The sequence below is a fragment of the Mirounga angustirostris genome, unplaced genomic scaffold, assembly GCF_029215605.1.
Source record: "Mirounga angustirostris isolate CCGP_5_RB_7025 unplaced genomic scaffold, mMirAng1.0.hap1 SCAF_1, whole genome shotgun sequence".
NCBI classification, from domain to species: Eukaryota; Metazoa; Chordata; class Mammalia; order Carnivora; family Phocidae; genus Mirounga; species Mirounga angustirostris.
Window position 1 is genome coordinate 142,456,326 of NW_026991709.1, and position 17,026 is coordinate 142,473,351.

Genomic DNA, 17,026 nt, shown 5'->3' on the forward strand with positions numbered 1-17,026 from the left:
TTCACACGCAGTCTCTCTCCACCCCCCACCCCCACCCCGCCCCAGAGCTCCAGTCTCACTTTTGTTCGGTTTCCACATAAAATACATGAGGAACCCTGAGCCTTTCCTTGGTGGCTCCTATATCACTGTCTTTGCTGGGACTGCCTTGCCTTGTTAAAATGTGCCCCGTGTATTAAAATGAAATTGTCACTGCTGGGTGGTGCAGCATAACATGGTTTGACACTAAGCACCAGCAGCTACAGAAAACAGACTTTTATTGCATTTATTCTTTCAGGGAGGAGAGTCTCTAAAGGCTCAATGCAGACTTTCACTTAGTTAAATCTGAATGAAGCCAAAGTGAACAATCTATGCCGCTGTCTTTATGTTCCTAGAAGCAGCCCCCATCCGGCTTGATATGGATGTAAAATAGTCTTAAGAAAAGATGATCATACTTAGAATCCAAAAGGAAAGACTTAAGGCTTTCAATCCAGAGCAAAAAAATTTTAGGTGGGTAGAGTTGGTGAACCACCTGATTTTCTACTTTAGCTTCTTCTGTATTTCCTAAAACACATATAGAATCAACAAGCACGTGCGTGCGCGCGCGCACACACACACACACACACACACACACACACACACCCCAGTCTAGTTTTCGTCTTCATTTAGAATTCCATGTCATTTTAAGACAAAGAGAAAGGATTTGATTTGTAAGACTCTTGCAAGCAAGCTTTAGATTCTTAACTGCCTTTTATCTAGATGAGTATCCAGAGAGAGATTGAACAAGGAGGGGGGCTCTGGGGCATAAGCTTTTCATTCTGTAGCTCTCCTGGAATAAAAATTCCATAAAGTAACATCTGTAGTAATTAAGGGCTTACATTTCCTCTCCCATTCATGTCTCTGGTAGGAAGGAAAGTTAATGTCCCTAAGAGACGACAGATAGTAGATCCTGTGGGAAGACAGAGAACAGAATTAGAATTCTTTTGTTCCTAGAAATGCAAGTTTCATACTTAAAAAAAAATAATAATAATAATAACAGGTTGGAAGATTTACTGTGAAGGATTCCACGGAAAGAAAAACTTGAAGGAGTTAGGAAAAGTGTACTTAGCTATTCCTAAATATTTGTAATGGAGAAAGATTCATCTTGCCTTTCTAACCCAAATATCTTCTGACTTGGAGGAACTTGTGATTAAGCAGTGAACAAAATGCTCTCTTTGTTTTTATTTTTATTTATCAAAATTGTATGTTATTAAGCTTAAAGAGGTTTAGTTGTTTTTTTCCCCCACATTTGGATATAAAATTGATTCATTCTTTACATGTTTTTCAAAATAACACCTATGTGGATCCACTGGGCCATTTGATAAATGAATAAGAACCTATTGGTTTCCTGCACTTTCTTGCCATAGCAGGACCAGCGACATAATTTGTGGGACCCAGTGGAAGATAAAAATGCAGGACCCTTATTAGAAAATCATTAAGAATTTCAAGATGGTACCAGCAGAGTTTTGAACCAAGTACAGATCTAAGTCTGTGGCTCTGTCCTTCTGCACTGGTCTCATGCCAGGGAAATCAATTTTGCTTGGTAGGTAGAGATTTGCCATTTATATGTGTCTCTATACAGAAAGATGTGCCTCCATCCCATGCCGCATAGGAATATACATCAGAAAAGACCCTTTTTTTAAAAAAAAAATTGAGTCAGAAAATAATGACAGCCCCCCCCTCATTGGAATATGCTTCTGATACCATCTAGAATTTCTTAACCTGATAATTCAGGTACCCTTGTCTGCATCTCTCAGCTTATCTTCAAGAGTACCCCAAACCCCTGTGAACCTCCCACACAGGCACAGTGTTTTTTGGTTGTTGTTGTTGTTTTTTTAAGATTTTATTTATTTATTTGACAGAGAGAGAGATGGCGAGAGCAGGAACACAAGCAGGGGGAATGGGAGAGGGAGAAGCAGGCTTCCTGCGAGCAGGGAGCTCGATGTGGGACTCGATCCCAGGACTCCGGGACCATGACCTGAGCCGAAGGCAGACGCTTAACGACTGAGCCACCCAGGCACCCCAGGCACAGTGTTCTGCTCACCTCACCCCCTCTAAAAGGACACAGGGCCTGGTCAGCTCCCTGCCCTAATGACTTCTCTAAGGGCCCTTATGGCCTCCTGTGCCCACTTCTCAGTGTTTCCCTGGTTTCTGGAATTCCTCTCACATTTGAATTCCTGTAGCTGTAATAAATGTGTAACTTATTTGGTGTTTGTTTACATATTTTCCCTTATCTTATTTCCTGTGCATGTAATAGGCTCCTGAAAACACACTTAAGATTTAGGTGTAGGGAAGTTTTATAACTTGAGTTAAAAAGCTCCATTCCAAGACAGCTCATATCAATAACACAGCAGAAAATCCAAAATTATATTTTGCCTTTTAGACAAATTTCACACATTTCATACACATTCTTTCATATATGTGTGGGCTGTTTTTTAAATTTGTATTTGCCTCTAGTGTACTGTTTGGGGGATTTAATTTCCTTTCATCAGAATCAGCCCTTTAATTTTTATCTTCCCCATCCAATGTTATAAAATAAAGTCCTGCTATAGTTAATTATTTAGAAAATGTTGCCAATACTAGTCTACTTAGGATAGGGTAACACTGCCAATATTGACATTATGATGGTATAGTTCAAAATGTTCATTCATTAGCTTGCAAGTGAGATGCCAAAATTTGACCCAAGAAACCTAGTTTAGGAATATGGATATCTACTGTGAAAAAAGAGAGGATTTCCAAAATTCAAAGTGAAGAAAGTTCAGGAGTTGAGGTTTATGTATTTATGTTCTCTGAGGACTCTGAGGACACATTTGGGACCCCAAATAATTCTCTTTTGTACTTTCACCCAGTGGGTTTTCAATAAAAATGTCAAGGTGTTGGTGACAACACTACTATATTAATCATCACGTTAGACTACACAGAGTGGAAATAACAGCACATCTCCTCAGCTTGTTTTGTGGAGTCCCTCAGCCCAATAGCTTAGTAGTTATAGTTCTGCTTTGGTGTTAGACAAGCCTTAGTTAAAATCTCAACTCCGCCACTCATTGCCAAGGTCGTTCGTCTGTGTAAGCCTCAGAGCCTTCGATGGAAAGGGCAACAAGACCTACCTTTCAGGTTTGCTAATTCAGACATGCAACAGATATTTATGGAGCACTTTCAACTGCCAGACAGTGTTTTGTGGATTAAGTAAGATGATGCCTCAGTATTACTTCTGGGAGAGGAATCAGCATAGAGCCGTCCCCACATAGGCAACTTTCAATGCAGTAAATAAATACCTACTCTCAGCAATGGTGAGTTCGTGATAGTTTGATCATGGTGGTCATGGCAACAGTTGACAAGTCTCGTAGAATTCTCAAATCAAGCTTTTCCATGGCTTTCCTATTTTCGTTTTCATTTTTATTTACTTTTCCTGAATATACACAACCTTAAGAAAGTATATGATCCCCTGTTTACCTCTTTTTCCAGAATGGAGTCTACTGAAAAATGTGAAGTGGTAATTCAACATTTTAATGGAAAATATCTGAAAACACCACCAGGCATCCCAGGTAAGGAATACCATTAAATAATCATTCATTTGTGTCTAGGCTGATTGCTATTATTAAAATGAGTACACGGTAAAGCCCTTGGTTGGTCACTGGGAATGAAAAGGTTACTTTTGTAATTGTGTGTTTTTAAATAGTAAGTAGCAACTTATCTTTCTCAAAACTACCAAAAGCTTCTTGGTGATTCTTCTTTGGCCTTTCTTTTGACTCTCTGCTGCTGATTGTCTGAAGTGAATTGGAAGAGAAACAGCAAAGAATAGTTTAAAATGCACTTCAAGTGAAGGAAGTTCATGACTCCTGTTTCTATTTTATAATGTATCTATCTAAACAGTGATAGTCACAGTGAAGTACACTGATTGATGCCAGTTTCCAAACATTTTTTATCAGTCCATCACAAGAGGGGGACAGAGCATGAGAGGAAGCATTTAGAAATGTTTTTTGGGTTTTTTTTTTTTTTTGCATTTAGAAATTTTATAGCAATTTGACATTGCCATGAAATCTGAATGCATAATTTCATATTTTTAAAAAAATATCAGTTACTGACATATTGATTTTTTGTGTGTGAACTGTCCACTCATCGGAGATAGTCTGAGAAGCACCAATCTTGACTGTCCCATTTCACATTTCCCAAGGCAAAATCCTTAAACTTTTATACACATCATAAGTTGATATAACTTTCTGCTATTAAAAATTACATTCAACATAAGGAATTGAATATGTCTCATGTGTCTGGACTTAAGCTGCAATACCTCAACTTGCTATTAATCTGGTAGCAGTATATATGGCAAGTGTTTAATATTAAGTGAGTAGATTTAAAAATATATCTTACTCATGCATAAAAATACTCAAGATGGAGTGAAGTGCTAAAAAGGAAGAATTATAATGAGTGGATAAAGAAATGTCTGACTAATCCGTATTGGTTTATTGGTTGTTCTTTCATTTTTGGTGATTCTCAGGGGACAAATGTGACTTCTTCAGTCTTATGATATTTTCCTTTTGATTTTTTTAAGCTGGACTTCTATAGTGTTTGCTATGTAATGTGTCTGCTATTTAAAACACATGGTTAGAGAGTTCAGGGGTTAAATATTTCAGTTCCTTAAAATGTATTGAGGCTACATAGAAGAGGAAATCTGAACAAAAAGAGAAATATTATTGTAAAAGGGTCAGGGTCCTTTTAGGCCTCGGTTCATTTGGGGAGGTGTCGGGAAAGGAGAAGGGCCCTTCAGATGCTCACTTAGATGATCTGGAAAATCCAAAGTAGCATCTCCTGGTTAATCAGAGAGTGCGCACACATTGACGCCTGTGTCTCGATTTGGTTAGCTTCCATGCATAACGTTCCCTTGAGAACCGACTGCATTATGATCCAATTGGAGACATATGGTGTTGTTAAGGAAAGAGTTAGCAGTTTTCATCTCAGCATGTAAGCTGCCCTTGAATTTTAGGAGAAATACTTATTTTTTTTTCTTTTAGCATAAAAGACACTTTAAGACACTCTGCTCAGACCTATCATTGAATAAAGGGGTTGCATTATTAGAGGATTCTCCCCTTATTTGTCCCATTTTATCCAACGGATGCCTATCTAGAAGGCATTCAAACTAGGTGTGAATTAGATGGTTACATAAAAAAAAAAATAAGAATGAGCAAATTATGTAGAAATTTTTGTTGATTAAAGTTATAATACATCTCAGGGTTTTTTTTAGGTTTCTTCATTTTCAGAAAAAGTCATTGAAATCCTTCTTGACTTGATTGATTTGAAGCTGTACTATTTGGTTTTCGCCATAGAACATAGCTGACTAATACAATTTAATGCTAAAGACAAAGAAAGTCACTACAAATCCCCAAACGTCTGGTCATTCTTCCTGAATACACAGACTGTGATATCAACCTGTCTAATATCATAGCTACACCCAATGGAAACATTGTGAATAGCAAGAACCTGGTTATGAGTTTCTCACTCACTTTTTTTTTTTAAAGATTTTATTTATTTATTTATTTGAAAGAGAGAGAATGAGAGAGAGAGAGAGAGCACATGAGAGTGGGGAGGGTCAGAGGGAGAAGCAGACTCCCTGCTGAGCAGGGAGCCCAATGTGGGACTCGATCCTGGGACTCCAGGATCATGACCTGAGCCGAAGGCAGTTGCTTGACCAACTGAGCCACTCAGGCACCCTCTCATTCACTTTTATCTCATGGGAACCCAAGAAGCAAAATAATTACGCTCAGTTATAAAACTCTTAAGAGATATAAGTTTATGCTTCTGAGATTTGTACTCAGTGTAATAGAATTAAATATATGATATTGATCATCATTATTACTTGAATTTGCTTATTTATGCAGTGGAAATCAAACAGAGTCAAATGTTAACAGAAGATATTTCATCTTTAATGTTTAAGTTTGATATGGAATAAAATAAGATATAATGCAAAATGTGGGTATTTTGGTAAGTCCAGTAGTAAAACGCCCTCATTGAGTTGATTCACGAAGTCAGAATGGGTATGATCAAATATGAGTGTATGCTGTTTGCCCTTATTGGTCCTCACTGCTTATTTATTGTAGATGATTGAAATGTTATTTCCAAAAACTCATATCTTAATCCAATTCTCTATTCCAACTTGAAGACTGCAGGTGGGATGTCACTATAGGGCCCTGATACTGAATTGGAAATGATTCCTTTGATATTTTCAAAAGAAATCACCAATTTCCTAGCTTTTTCAATCCTAATGTAGCTTTAGAGAGACTGTCCTTGCTTGTGGGTATACTAATTAAAAGCAACTATAATTGATCTGACCCCCCTACAACTAAAATAGGATTCAAAAAAATTATAAACATCTCAGTGTTCTACATTATCAAGATTCGGCATCTTGGAATTCAGTTTGCAGTTTTCTGGAACTCACATTGATGGTTTCAATATAATGCTTTAAGGTCGTGTGATTAATGGCCCCACAATGATCCAATAATGACCTGAGATTCTCAGGCCCTAAGAAAGCTGTAGAAAAGATTGCATGTTAAGTCAATCATCTTCTTACACTAGACCCCTGCTTTTATCTTACGCTAAGCAAGTAGAGAACAATTAGTACCCAATTTGCATTCTTTACTTCTCCATTTAGGGATGACTTGGGGGAAATGTGCACATGTCACTGGGCAAATATAGTGCCATTTTGGTTTCTGTCATTTTTGACAAATGATTTCTCTTAAAAGGAGTTGCAAAGTTAATTATTTCCCTGAGATGATCATCTAGTTTCCAAATCCCATACTGTGTCATTTCCATATAAGAATAAGAAAAAAAAATAATTCAACCCAAAACTTTGGCATTGCTCTGAATTTCAAATTAAAAAAAAAAAACATTATAGTTAAGGATATTTGCAAGGACATGTAACATTGACCACATTATGTTGCTGCTTCCATTTTGATTTGTTAGTCTAGCAACAATTTTTTCATTAAATATAATTCATGATGGTATTTAATCTTGATTCCTGCTGACAGATTATGTGAGTTGGAAGGAAACTTTGTAGATATCTTCTTTTGCTTCATGCTTTCTCTGGGCTCCTCCTTTTTGTTCGTAAAAGATCTAATTTTAATGAATACATAATGGATCATTAATGTGTATTAGAGCCTCCAGAACTAGTTCTGTTCACTTTGGATTATAACGTTGTCCCCAGATTTTGGTTACCTGGATCAATGAGGCTAAATATACATGCCAAAAAAAAAATAAAGTTATTTGAATTCTGGTATGTATGGTATGGGATCAGGCCGCTGTGTTACTACTGGCAGGTGGGAAGGAGAGGCCAGGGTCAATCATGTAGCCATCATCTAGTATTTTCTCCCTCCCCTAGAGGGAAAAGAAAACACAGTGTTCCATAAATGTTGCATGTCCTACATATCGATCTTGATGTTTTCTAGACAAAATGAAGGATCATTAGTTGCCTGCCTGCCTGACCCCAGACATTTCTTTGTCCCATAATGAATTGCACAGCGATGTTGTACAGCCCCAAAGCATTTCATTTTCAAACCTCTGGCAAAAGCAAAGGGTAAGTTCCCAGACACTTAAGGGATTTGGAGGGCATGAACTTGAAAGGTTCACTTCCAAAGAGCCCCTGGAGCAGAGTGATGCACCATGTAGAAAAGGCTTCCACATGTAAGGACATGTATTGATGAACGGATCACGCAGGCTAGTTTATAGAAAAATAAATCACGTTTTGCTCTCAAACTGGACTTGTGCCTGTATACACATTTTCCTGTCAATGGAGCAGTCTTTCCAGAAGAAAATGGAATAACCCACTTTTAGTATGATTTTCTTACTCTTGAGGTAATTATATCTAATCCCAGTTGAACTTCAAAAAAAGTAGGGAAGGGTAGGGAAAGACCTCACCATATTTTGAGATTTTTTACTTTTAACAAATCTGTGATCAACAGAAATTTAGACAACTAAGTGAGTGATAGAGGAATCATATTTTCTAATAAATAAAATAAAACTGTGTGCCTTATTGATGCTTTGACACACAATCTTTCTATTGTGTGTTTATGAAAATAAAAATGTGTATGATTGTGGATATATACATATATATTTCTTGCGAGTATGCGAGGAAAAATATTTAAAGTCTGGTACTTCTTTAGAGAACATGAAAAGAAATGTTGTTTGTTTACCTTTAAACTTACCAGAGTAAAATATCAACAATGTACTTAAATTACATTTATATTTAATTAAAGACATGGTACAAAATTCTGAATGTTTGGCAATAGTATACAAATTTGTATCAGTGGACACTGTTGCAGTCCCTCACAATCAGTGTTTCCTCAGGCATAGCTGTCTATTAAGTCCACAAATGTAACAAATGTAGTAGTTGAGTATAAGGCAACAAATAGAAAAGTGTTATGGTATACAGCTTATCAAAAATATGTTTTTTTATGGTTTTACTTGATTGAAGCATTGCCTAACTCTGAGTTTTTCATCTTTGGGAAACTAGAACATCATTTGCGTAAGAAACTGTAAATACTACAATCCCCAACTGAGTGTCAGTTTAGATTTCTCATTAATAAGAGGATTTTTGCAATATTTAGGAGCTACTTTCTGTGAAGACTCTCATTTTTAATGTTAGTGATGCCTTCTTAATTATTTCAAGGTACCAAATACATAGTTGCTTCATAATGAAACACTGTTGGGATATTATTAGTGAACTTCACAGAGTAGCCTGGCAATTTCAGAGTCAATAGAGTCTTAGAATCTGTATGAATTCTATGGACATGAACTAGGTGAATCATTTCTCAACCTTCCTATGGAGCCACAGTTGAAACTGTGAAAGTATGAGTTGGTTACTGATTAGAGAGGGGAGAAAGGAGACAAAGATGATTAAATTTCTAATCTGGAAAATGAGAAGCCTGACAGGGAAGGTACAGGGGATCATCTTCAGGAGGTTAGAATGATTGAAATGGGTTGTGTGCCCTATGCTACATCCCCTCCTCCTACCTGATTACAGCTGCAGATGAAGTGGGCAATCTCTGTTCATCCTGGAAGCATCCATCTGGAGCATCTACTGAATCGCTCCACTTTCCTACCTTGGGGAAAAATATATAAAAGCTCACCCAACACAGCATAGGTTTTCTGCAAACTTTGGGAGAGTTATCACTTCTTGGAACAACCCTCAACTAGCGGGTTATTGAAGTCAGTGGATAAAATTGAGCCTCTCATTCTTTGGAGAGACAATTCTGAGTCACAATCTACAAGATTCCTTACAGGATTGTCCACAGTGGTAAAACAAGCTCAGTGAGGCACCTTTTATTGGCTTTTCCTTCTTCCCTGCCTTCCTTTTCCCTTTCTATAATATCTGCTTCCTGGCATCAGCTCCCAATTAAATTACTTTGTCCCAAGCTCTGATTCGGGGAAACTCAAATTAAGGTGGGTGTTCCCGGAATTGTGATGGGGAACTATGTTTTGATTTAAGACTTCTGACCATAGAGGAAAACAGACCCAGCTAAAATGGTGAAGTGAATTGCATAGACCAAATATATTGTTTTTGTGACTTTTTTTATTTAACAGCCGTACTTATGAACCACATATTTGGGATGATGAAGATGAATATTAGTGGTAGTAGACACATGGTAGTCAGGGTTTAAATTTAGCAAGAGAAGTATGGAAAAAGATAAGGACAAACATGCCACCAGTGACATGGCTGACCTTGGAACAACTGAGGGCATAAAGAGGTGGATGGTTGTTGAAATTGGGGAGGGAAGGGAAAACTAGGGAATAGTCATAATGCCAGCAGCAAAGTGAAGGTGGGATGCAAGCATAGAAAATTAGGGCCACAGAGAAAGGGACTTATGAGATGTTGGTCCTGGATGAATGTGTAGTGGTGGATGTTGATAATGAGGTCCTAAGTGGGAATGGCTTAAGAGAAATGGAGATGATCTTTAGCTGGACAATTGGAGACTTTGGATTAGAATGTTGGACATTTTCAGCAACACTGGAGATTTCCTTACTCAATCTTATACTTCGCTTGATTTTCTCCGAAGTTCTAATCTTCACAGGAGCAGGTGGGAAAGTGTAAGCAGTACTGAGGTAATTTTTTGTTTACTTATTTGATTCGATTCTGAGTTTTCTAAACCAGGCTTTGTTTTTGTGTTTGTTTTTGTTTTTGTTTTTCCATTTTTCCTGCTTCAACAGCTATTGCTCAACTCAGTGCAGATTCTTAGCAAATGTTCTTTGGAGTTGATGTGCACTCCCTTGACTTGAATAACCCTTCTACTTGTATTTGTTCAATGAACTTCCTGAGGGTATATGGTTGATACCCAACTCCTGTGCATCAACAAACTTGGAGGAAAACATTGAGATAAATCTTCAGATCTTTTCTTAATAGTTAGCAAAGATTCTGCAACACATGTGTATAGCTAAATATGCAGAGAGAACACTAAATATTCACAGGAAAAGGAAACTTACTTTGAGAAAGAGTCTAGTTATTTTTTGAAAAACCTTTTTTTCCCCCCAAGACTGCTTTTCAAGGTGTTATCCTGGCACTCTAAATGTTATTTCTTTAAAGAACTCATTTTTGGACAGTGCAATGAGGAATTCTGTGTTCTGACATAGCAAATGGTCCTGCCTAACTTATATTGAAATTAGGTCTTGGTCTGAACTTCCTGCCACTGGATCTAGTTAGGCACTGTTACTGTGCTGTCCTTTTGCCCCCTTTTTCTTTTTGTTCTTCCTCACATTAAAAAAAAAGAATATCTTGAGAATAAACAGGAAAAAAAAAAGAGCTCTTATTCTATGCCTTTGTCCCTTTAGCATAATTTTGTTTTCCCCTGCCTAGAGGAAGTACTACATTGGCTTGTTATTTTTACTATAATGTAGTATTTAGAAAATCTATAGCATTTAATCAATATGATATGGTCAATATGCTTTACTGGCCACATATTTTCTGTAATTATGTATAAGCACCAATGTGTAGTAGCAGAATTTTTTTTTTAAGATTTTATTTATTTATTTGAGAGAGAGAATGAGATAGAGAGAGCATGAGAGGGGGGAGGGTCAGAGGGAGAAGCAGACTCCCTGCTGAGCAGGGAGCCCGATGCGGGACTCGATCCCGGGACTCCAGGATCGTGACCTGAGCCGAAGGCAGTTGCTTAACCAACTGAGCCACCCAGGCGCCCAAGTAGTAGCAGAATTTGTCTGAAGTTGCCACCTGGCTCCAGAATCTGATTTTTTTTTTAAAGCAATTGTAATTTCATGGAATAGAGAGGAAGGATAAAGAGGTTTTCTATCTATCTCCAGAATCACAGACCATCTCCATCTATTCTTTCTAAAATAACCCATTCAGGTCTTCAAAAATTTCTGCATTGAAGATTTCACAGTAAAAACTTATAAAATAAATTATAAAACCTTAATTTTATTTCTAAGATGATGTTGGGCTTTGCCTTCTGTCAGTACCACTAATGAGTAGTTAAACCATTTAGTGTCTGTCTCAATGAGTTTTATTAGCAAGCAAAAAGGGTTGAGTGGCCTAAGGCCAATTAAGATGCAAGCCATAGAAACAAAGCTCTGAATAATTAAGTGCATTTCTAAATCTAGAATCTCATTTAATAGGATTTATTTAAAAAACAGGTTTTAACCAAATTTTGGATAAATGGACAGTATCCTGAATTAAATACTTGCCACTCTGTTCCAGTAACCATCAAGAAGCCTACCATGCACATAACTCATTATTTATGATCTAATTTTTAGAATGAAAAGTCTGCAAAATTTAAGAAAATATTTTAAGAAGAATATAAATGAAAACACTCATTAGGCAAGCTCTAAACAAGCCATCATTTGTTTATCTTAATACTGTTGCCTCTGATTTCTTACCTCTTTAAGCCTTTGAATGATGAATCAATTTGTTTACTGTTATTTTATTTTATTTATTTATTTATTTTAAAACAATCTTTTTTTTTTTTTAAGATTTTATTTATTTATTTATTTTGAGAGAGAGAATGAGAGACAGAGAGCATGAGAGGGAGGAGGGTCAGAGGGAGAAGCAGACTCCCTGCTGAGCAGGGAGCCCGATGCGGGACTCGATCCTGGGACTCCAGGATCATGACCTGAGCCGAAGGCAGTCGCTTAACCAACTGAGCCACCCAGGCCAAGTTTACTATTATTTTAGTTATTTGTCAGTACAGGAAAAAAAAAAAAAAATCCTTCATGGGAAATTGGTATGCTTATAATCTTCTTTTTAGTCTTTTTATATTTCAAAGGGACATTCATCCCATTAGATTATACATTTTTCTAAAAAAGGACTTTGATATTTATCTTTCCCTTTACCCTTAAACCATTAGCCTATAAACTCTCTCAATGCAAGGAGTGCAGCTTGCTGTTTATGTTTCAGGTGTCTAACCAATGCCTCTCACAGATAATTATTTGTTAAATAAGTAAATAACTGCTTGTGGGATACAGAATAATGCTCCCTCTCCCCAAATATCTCTGTTTACTCCCCACTACCTGTTAATATGTTAGGTTCTGTGGCAAAGAAGAATTAAAGCTGCATTTGGAATTAAGCTTGCTGATAAACTAACCTTAAAGTAGGGAAATTATTCTGGATTATCTAGGTGAGCCCCATGTAATCACAAGTGTCCTTAAAAGTGGAAGGGAGCGGGGTGTCTGGGTGGCTCAGGTTGATTAAGCTTCTGCCTTCTGCCAGGGTCCTCAGATCAAGTCCCACATCAGGCTCCCTACTCAGTGGGGAGTCTATTTCTCCCTCTTCCCCTCCCCCTGCTTGTACGGTCTCTCTCTCTCTCTCTCTCTCCCTCTCTCAAATAAATAAAGTCTTAAAAAAAAAAAAGTGGAAGGGAGGGGTAGAAGAGTTCAGAGTGATACAATATGAGAAGGACTTGGCCTGGCATTGTTGGCCTTGAAAATGGAGGAATGTGGGCAGCCTCTGGAAGCTGAAAAAGGCAAGGAATTGGATTCTCCCCTAAAGCTTCCATAAAGGAACTCAGCCTTGTTGACATCATGATTTTAGCCCAGTGGGATCTGTGTAGTACTTCTGACCTACAGAACTGTAAAATCATCAATTTGTGTTGTTTTATGCCCCCAAAGTTTTTTGTTAACTTGTTAGCAACAACAGAAAACTACCACACTAAGACAGAACTTGTTTAAACTGAAATATCATCCACACCATTTCTAAATTACATCACTGAACAGCCTCTGGAGGACTTTCTTAGTTTCTCCTATTTTTAATCTTCTTTGTATCATTTGGGCTGCATTTATGTTAAACAGAAAAAAAATCTTGTTAATTATTTTGACTTTACAGTTTCTTTTTACCTTCTCATAAGGATATATTAGAATGAAAGACTGTTGGACATCTTAAAAGAGAGTTTTTGGGGGTGGGTGCTTAGATCTCAGAGCACATTACTTTTGACCCAAAGAAATCAAATATTAATTCAAACCATCTGGTTCCATAAAATATGCCAGAAAAAAATGTATCAGTTGTCAAGCTAAATTCATACAAATGTGTATCTCTTAGGTCTCAACCTTAATACTTACTTTCAAAAGTTCCTGGTATTGAAAGATTCTTAGGGCTTAGAAGAGATATAGAGGTTATATTATATAGCTGATATCAGCTGTAAGTTTTAGGTGATTATATCTAAGATGTGCTTCTTAGATATCTAGATGGCGCTTCTACTCCAACTCATTGTCCCCCAGAATAAAAAGTATCCTGTAGCCGTTAATGGTTGAGTCCCATGTGAAAACTTAGTTGTGAGACACAAGTAAAAATCCAGGGAAGTAACTGGATTCTTATTATGGGTTAACAAAAATATATAGATAATTCTTATTATTTAAACCATTAAAAAAACTTCAGCGAATTTACAAAAATGTTTCTCCCCCAAAGGTGTATTGCAAACTTGCAGCAAGATTAGGAAGGTGTAAATGTGAAAACATAGACTTTTTTTCTTGAACTGAGAGGGGAACTTATTTTGGACCAGAAGTTTTATTAAACAGTTGTACTAATTGAATCACTGAAATGACTTAAAGTAAATAGAGTCAACAATTTAAGTTGATTTCTCGTTGTTTGTTAATTAGAGCAGGTGTGAGCACTCCCAGCGTGCTTACTGAATGTCCTTCAGCCAGCACCCCACGCTCTTTCTAGGTGGACTGCCTTCTGGTTCCAGGAGCCCATTTCCTATGTGCAATGAGAATCAGAAGTGCCTAGGAATTTACAGTCTTCTGGTTAGGCAGCGTTTAAACAATGCTAGGCTGGTGTTGGAGTATCTACACCCCAGTTCTTTTGCTCCTGGTGAGAACACCAGAGTATGACCTACACTATCTCCAAAGCTTCCCAGACTTTCCAGAAGATAGACACACTAGACACACTCTAAGTAAGGTAGCAGTATTGATAAGTAACAGACTTCTCTGGAAAAAGCATAGACAGTTTGCCTACTGATAAGACATTTGCAAGGGTAGACAGAAGTGGAATCGTATGTCCTGAGAGTAAGTAGACCACCGGTTGTTGACATGATTTTACTAATCATAGTATGTCTTTATAAAGGTCCATTCAAAAGAATCAAAATTGTACCAATATATAAGATAATGGAGTCTTAATACAATAGTTCTTAAAATATAAACACATTAAAGCCAAATATTGAAACTAACCTACTTTATGTGCAGTCACTTTAAGATGGCATGGTTTGTTTGAGCCGAATTGTGGTCCAGAGACCTATGGGGTTCCTGAGATCCTTTCCAGTGGTCTACAAGATCAAAATATTTTCATAATACTGACACATTATTTGCCTTTTTCACTCTGATTCTCTCATGAGTGTTGAGTAGAGTTTCCCAGAAACTACATGATGTGTGATATGGCAGCAGATTGAATGCAGAAGCAGATATGAGGGTCCAGCTGTCTTCTACTAAACCTGAAATTACAAGGATTTGCAAAAATATGAAACAAGGCCATTCTTGTCTTTATTTATTTTGTTTTTGAATTTTTTAAAATAAAAATATGTCACATCATATGATAGGTTTATTATTGCTATTTTAAAATAAATTTTAAAGATGGTAAATATCATTAGCTATAATCTGTGTAAACAGAAGCTCTTTGGGGTCTTCAGTAATTTTAAGGAAAGAGTTTCTGAGACAAAAACAGTCAAACCAACAAACGCAGTAACTTCGAATGCCACTGATACAGAGCAGAATTTCAGAATCAAGCCCTTTTATCCTCTCAGAATTAGAAGAATTAAGGAAGACAACCAGGGTAAAGATGAAGTTTAAAATATCCTCTCATCTTTCTGATCTTATTTTGAAAACCTAGATGTGTTCTAGAAAGTTATTTTAAGTGGAGGGATTAAAAAAATTACTATCGGGGCGCCTGGGTGGCTTAGTCGTTAAGCGTCTGCCTTCGGCTCAGGTCATGATCCCAGGGTCCTGGGATCGAGCCCCGCATCGAGCTCCCTGCTCCACGGGAAGCCTGCTTCTCCCTCTCCCACTCCCCCTGCCTGTGTTCCCTCTCTCGCTGTGTCTCTCTGTCAAATAAATAAATAAATAAAATCTTTAAAAAAAAAAATTACTATATGAGTTACACTACTGTTTTTTGAAAACAAGCATGCAGATACCTTAAACTATAGTGAATGTTTGTTTTGTTTTTTTCAAATACAGAAACAGTGGTTATTCTTCCAAACATTTACATTATCATTTTATTAGCAAATACTATATAGAATATAGTTTGACAGAATATGTGAATGTTTTATTGCAACCGTATCTATACGCAGCAGGTGTGTTATGCTGAGATTGTGGGAATGGGACTGTAATTTGTGACTGGCATGTGAGCCTGTAGGAAGACTTAGGAAAACTAGGATCTATGAGCCACAGGGTTAAACACAGATATGACTGTGTTATATGGGAGTTCTTATAAGAGCTATTCTGGGGGCACTGGGTGGCTCAGTCGGTTAAGTGCCTGACTCTTGATTTTGGCTAAGGTCATGATTTCAGGGTCATGAGATCGAGCCTGACATGGGCTCAGCGCTGGGCATGGAGCCTGCTTAAGATTTTCTCTCTCCCTCTCCCTTTGCCCCTCTTTATCCTCTGGCACATGTGTGCACGCGCTCTCTAGGAAAAAAATAAAAATAAGAGCAATTCTTTGTCACTTCTTTGGTCACTGCTAATTTCCTACAGCACTCATCTTATAGCTGGACTGCACCACAGAGTTCTAGTCACAGTGTGGGATGCATCTCAAATAAAGGTTTCCAGGTTTGCTAGGTGTAGTAAATAATAATACTAATATAATAGTTATTATAATATTGTAAATACTAACATGTAATTAACTGAACACTGTTTATGATTAGTGTTTACATAGAATCTTAATTTTTTAAAGAAATGGTAATTTCTCTAATTGTGCAGTCCAAAAATCATGATTTCCTTAAGCTTATTGCCTCTCTTAACCTAATATGAAAGATCTTAGAAGCATCCTCTAGGGGCGCCTGGGTAGCTCAGTCAGTGAAAGGTCTGCCCTTGGCTCAGGTCATGATCCGGGGGTCCTGGGATCAAGCCCCACATCAGGCTCCCCGCTCAGTGGGGAATCTGCTGCTCCCTCTCCCTCTCCCTCTCCCCCTACTCATGCTTGCTTGCTCTCGCTTTCTCTCTCATAAATAAATAAATAAATAAATAAATAAATAAATAAATAAATAAATAAATAAATAATAAAATCTTTTAAAAATAAAATATAAAATAAAAAAAAGAAAAGCATTCTCTAGTCATCCTTCATAACTCATGATTTTTAACCCACCAAATCCATGTAGTAGATGAAAAAAATTAAGATAAAATTTATCCTGTAATTTGTTTTGAAAAGACATAATTTAATATTTGTTTACATCCCTTGACAACCTCTTCATTTCTCTCATCTCAAGGGAAGTGCTTTTCATCTTTGCTGCATTTATATAATGTTAAAGAGCAACATCCACCCAGCTTATGCTGTGCTTTCTATGAGAGCCTCATGGCTGGGATACTCTTCTTCCTT

The 17,026-nt window shown here is 37.2% G+C and overlaps 1 protein-coding gene across 2 annotated transcripts in view; it reads left to right on the plus strand.

The window, feature by feature from the left end:
• Positions 1-17,026, plus strand: part of LOC123862956 (RNA-binding motif, single-stranded-interacting protein 3) — a 1,542,535-nt gene that overhangs the window by 1,285,688 nt on the left and 239,821 nt on the right. For both annotated transcript variants that reach the window (XM_064588878.1, XM_064588881.1), the window contains one exon: positions 3,481-3,560. In XM_064588878.1, the coding sequence (XP_064444948.1) occupies positions 3,481-3,560 (80 nt within the window). The remainder of the gene's footprint in view (positions 1-3,480; positions 3,561-17,026) is intronic.